The sequence below is a fragment of the Acanthamoeba castellanii genome (assembly GCF_000313135.1).
Source record: "Acanthamoeba castellanii str. Neff unplaced genomic scaffold scf7180000084725, whole genome shotgun sequence".
In the NCBI taxonomy this organism is placed as follows: domain Eukaryota; phylum Discosea; order Longamoebia; family Acanthamoebidae; genus Acanthamoeba; species Acanthamoeba castellanii.
In genome coordinates this window covers 1,272-3,902 of record NW_004457255.1, presented here as the reverse complement: position 1 = coordinate 3,902, position 2,631 = coordinate 1,272, and the positions used below count along the sequence as shown (strand labels likewise).

Below are 2,631 nucleotides of genomic sequence, written 5' to 3'. Positions count from 1 at the left end.
TGGGACACAGCACAACACACAGCCGCCAAGCTGTGATACATTCCAATACGTGTGTTATGACACTGAAGTGCATTTCAGAAATGACTACATGTTAGGGGACTGTTTTGATAGTGTGTGGGAGCTATTTCCCTGGTTCAAGGCTTTATTGCGCCTGCGATCATGGGCACAGCAGTGAGGTGACATGCTTGAATCCCTAGATCTGCTGGTAGCCTCTGCCGCACATCCTCCGCGCGCTGTTGAACAGGAAAACATTACCGTCCTGTATGGGCCACACCACTGTTAGATTTTGCTATGAAACAAACAACACACGAACATACAACATTGTGAATGTTTTCATTATTGTGCTGGAACGAGGGGCGGGGGGGCAAAGGAAGAACCTTGACGAGGCCGGGAAGAGCCAACCAGAACTGACTGTTGGGGATGATCTCAAGTCCCTCCCTCTTGAAGTAGAACTTCTGCAGCACCAGTCCGCCGACGAAATACACAAACGTCACGCTCACCAGGCTGTTTGTTTGTTTGTTTGTTCACCCAAAAGTTAGAAATGTCAGAAAGCTACCCAATTAATTGCCCAATTCTGGTGAGTCCCACACGTACCAGATGATGAAGATCCAGCCTCCCGCAAGGCCACCTGAGTCTGAGCTGCCTCCGCCACCGCCTCCACCGCCACCGCCGCCGGTCGGGCAGGCGTAGGACGTGCGCCACTCGAACTCCCAAATGTAGGGCTGGGGGCTACCGGATGGTGGGATGTAGGTCCACTTGATCTTGCCCTCGCCGGCCTTCGCGTCGCAGATGTAGCTCACCTTCGACCCGCGGGTGTTCACCGCCGTGAAAGACACCATGAAGCCCTCGCCACCGTTGGCCACTGAAGCAGAGTTTCTCGAGGTTAAGATTGTGCGGCGGTTTGCTGCGAATGAATGGTGGGAGGAGGCGCATGTAGGGGCGTACAGGGGCCAACAGTGCCCTTGCTGAGAACGCCCACGGCGAAGACATCTTTGGCGTCCTGCTGGCACATGGCCGTGCTGGCATCCGAGCTAACGCACCGCGGCTCGCCACGCACGGGCTGGCAGGGCGAGTTGTAGTACTTCCAGCCACTCGAGTCTGTCCTTGACCACCCCCGGGGGGGGGGTTAAAACCACCACAAAGGCCCAGCTGGAGATGACGCGTTTCATGGGGCTGAGCGGGGGGGGGGGTACCGGGGTCGGTGGCGGAGGCCTTGGAGGTGTAGAGCTTGGCCAGGTTGGTGAGATCATACTTTTTGCTGGTGGTCGGATCGGTGAAGGTACACAGCTGGAAACCTTGGGCGGCCACCAGGTGCACACACCACACGCTCAGCAGCACCACGACGACGGCGAGGGCCAACGATAATCTCATCTTCTCTCGTGGGTAATCTGGGAAAAAATGGGCAGTGAGACACGAATATCAAAGGAGAACGCCCGCACTCGTAGCTCGCAAGATTAAACAGGTGAAGATAGAGGTGCAAAGGTAATAACAACTACAACACTCAAGTAATTGGAGGCATACTGGAAGAGAATTGATTCACTTGAGGGGAGTGGCGCTGCAGAGCAAAGCTGGACAGCTTTCCACTGCGCTGGAAAAGGGAAAACCCTAAAGAGGGACTGCCGTGTGACCCTGTAACGAGGATTGGGCCTTTTGGTTTATTCTGTGTGCACTAATAAGGGTCATAACGTCATTTAAAAACTCCCTTCTGCACTTGTGAAAATAGGAGAAAAGTTATTTTCATAAGAACAGAAAAACTTGGACTCATTTGAAATGAGTGGTCCAGTCAATGAAGAAAAAAAGGTCTGTGAATAAAAACAAACCTGTCCTTAAAACAGAGTGGCCTATCAAATTCAGGATTAACTGGTTTAACACCCCACATATCAGTATGATCAGAATCACATGAGAACAGGTTCCTTTCTGATTTTCTGTTTCATCATGCATGCTACTCATCATCTGCTCTTGTTTACTCACATCTTATTTTCAGTTGGTTTTGGCAGTGCAAGGAGCAATCACCACCTTGGTCCCTGGAGCAGTGGTTTATCAGGCCAACAGTTTTTTTGTTGATGATCATTCATGTTTAAGGGAAGGGAGTGGACCTTTGCAGACATGGGCATAGCAAGTGTTCAAATCCCTAGAACTGCTGGTAGCCTCTGCCGCACATCCTCTGCGCACTGTTGAACAGGAAAACATGACCGTCCTTTATACGCCCCACCACACCATTAGATTTTGCTGTTGACCAGCATGCAACTTGAGAAGGGAATGGGGAAAAAGGACCTTGACGAGGCCCGGAAGAACCAACCAGAACTGGCTGTTGGGGATGAGCGCAAGTCCCTCCCTCTTGAAGTAGAACTTCTGCACCACCAGTCCGCCGGCGAAATACACAAACGTCACCGCCGCCTCCGCCGCCGGTCGGGCAGGCGTAGGAAGTGCGCCACTCGAACTGCCAAATGTAGGGCTGCGGGCCACCAGGTTGTGGAATGTAGATCCACTGCGACTTGCCCTCGCCGGCCTTAGGGTCGCAGACGTAGCTCAAGTTCGACCCGCGATTATCCAACGCCGTGAACTTCACCACAAAGCCCTCGACGCCATTACGCACTGCGCAGTACCATTTCATGTTGATTTGTGGTTGTT

General features: G+C 52.5%; 2 protein-coding genes across 2 annotated transcripts in view; both read right to left on the bottom strand.

Annotated features, from left to right (window-relative positions):
* Positions 1 to 193: 193 nt before the first annotated feature.
* ACA1_160620 (Autophagy-related protein 27 protein) lies at positions 194 to 1,371 on the bottom strand (the record flags this gene model as incomplete). Its single annotated transcript, XM_004333041.1, has 5 exons — positions 194 to 226; positions 378 to 504; positions 595 to 862; positions 946 to 1,098; positions 1,194 to 1,371. 5 exons carry the CDS (start codon positions 1,369 to 1,371, stop codon positions 194 to 196), a joined length of 759 nt encoding a protein of 252 aa, XP_004333089.1.
* An 828-nt stretch (positions 1,372 to 2,199) lies between these two features.
* ACA1_160510 (uncharacterized protein) overlaps positions 2,200 to 2,631 on the bottom strand; it is a gene marked incomplete at both ends in the record, with an annotated part of 908 nt that continues 476 nt past the window's right edge. The window contains 3 exons of the mRNA XM_004333040.1: positions 2,200 to 2,229; positions 2,275 to 2,352; positions 2,387 to 2,578. Coding sequence (XP_004333088.1) covers positions 2,200 to 2,229; positions 2,275 to 2,352; positions 2,387 to 2,578 — 300 coding nt within the window. The remainder of the gene's footprint in view (positions 2,230 to 2,274; positions 2,353 to 2,386; positions 2,579 to 2,631) is intronic.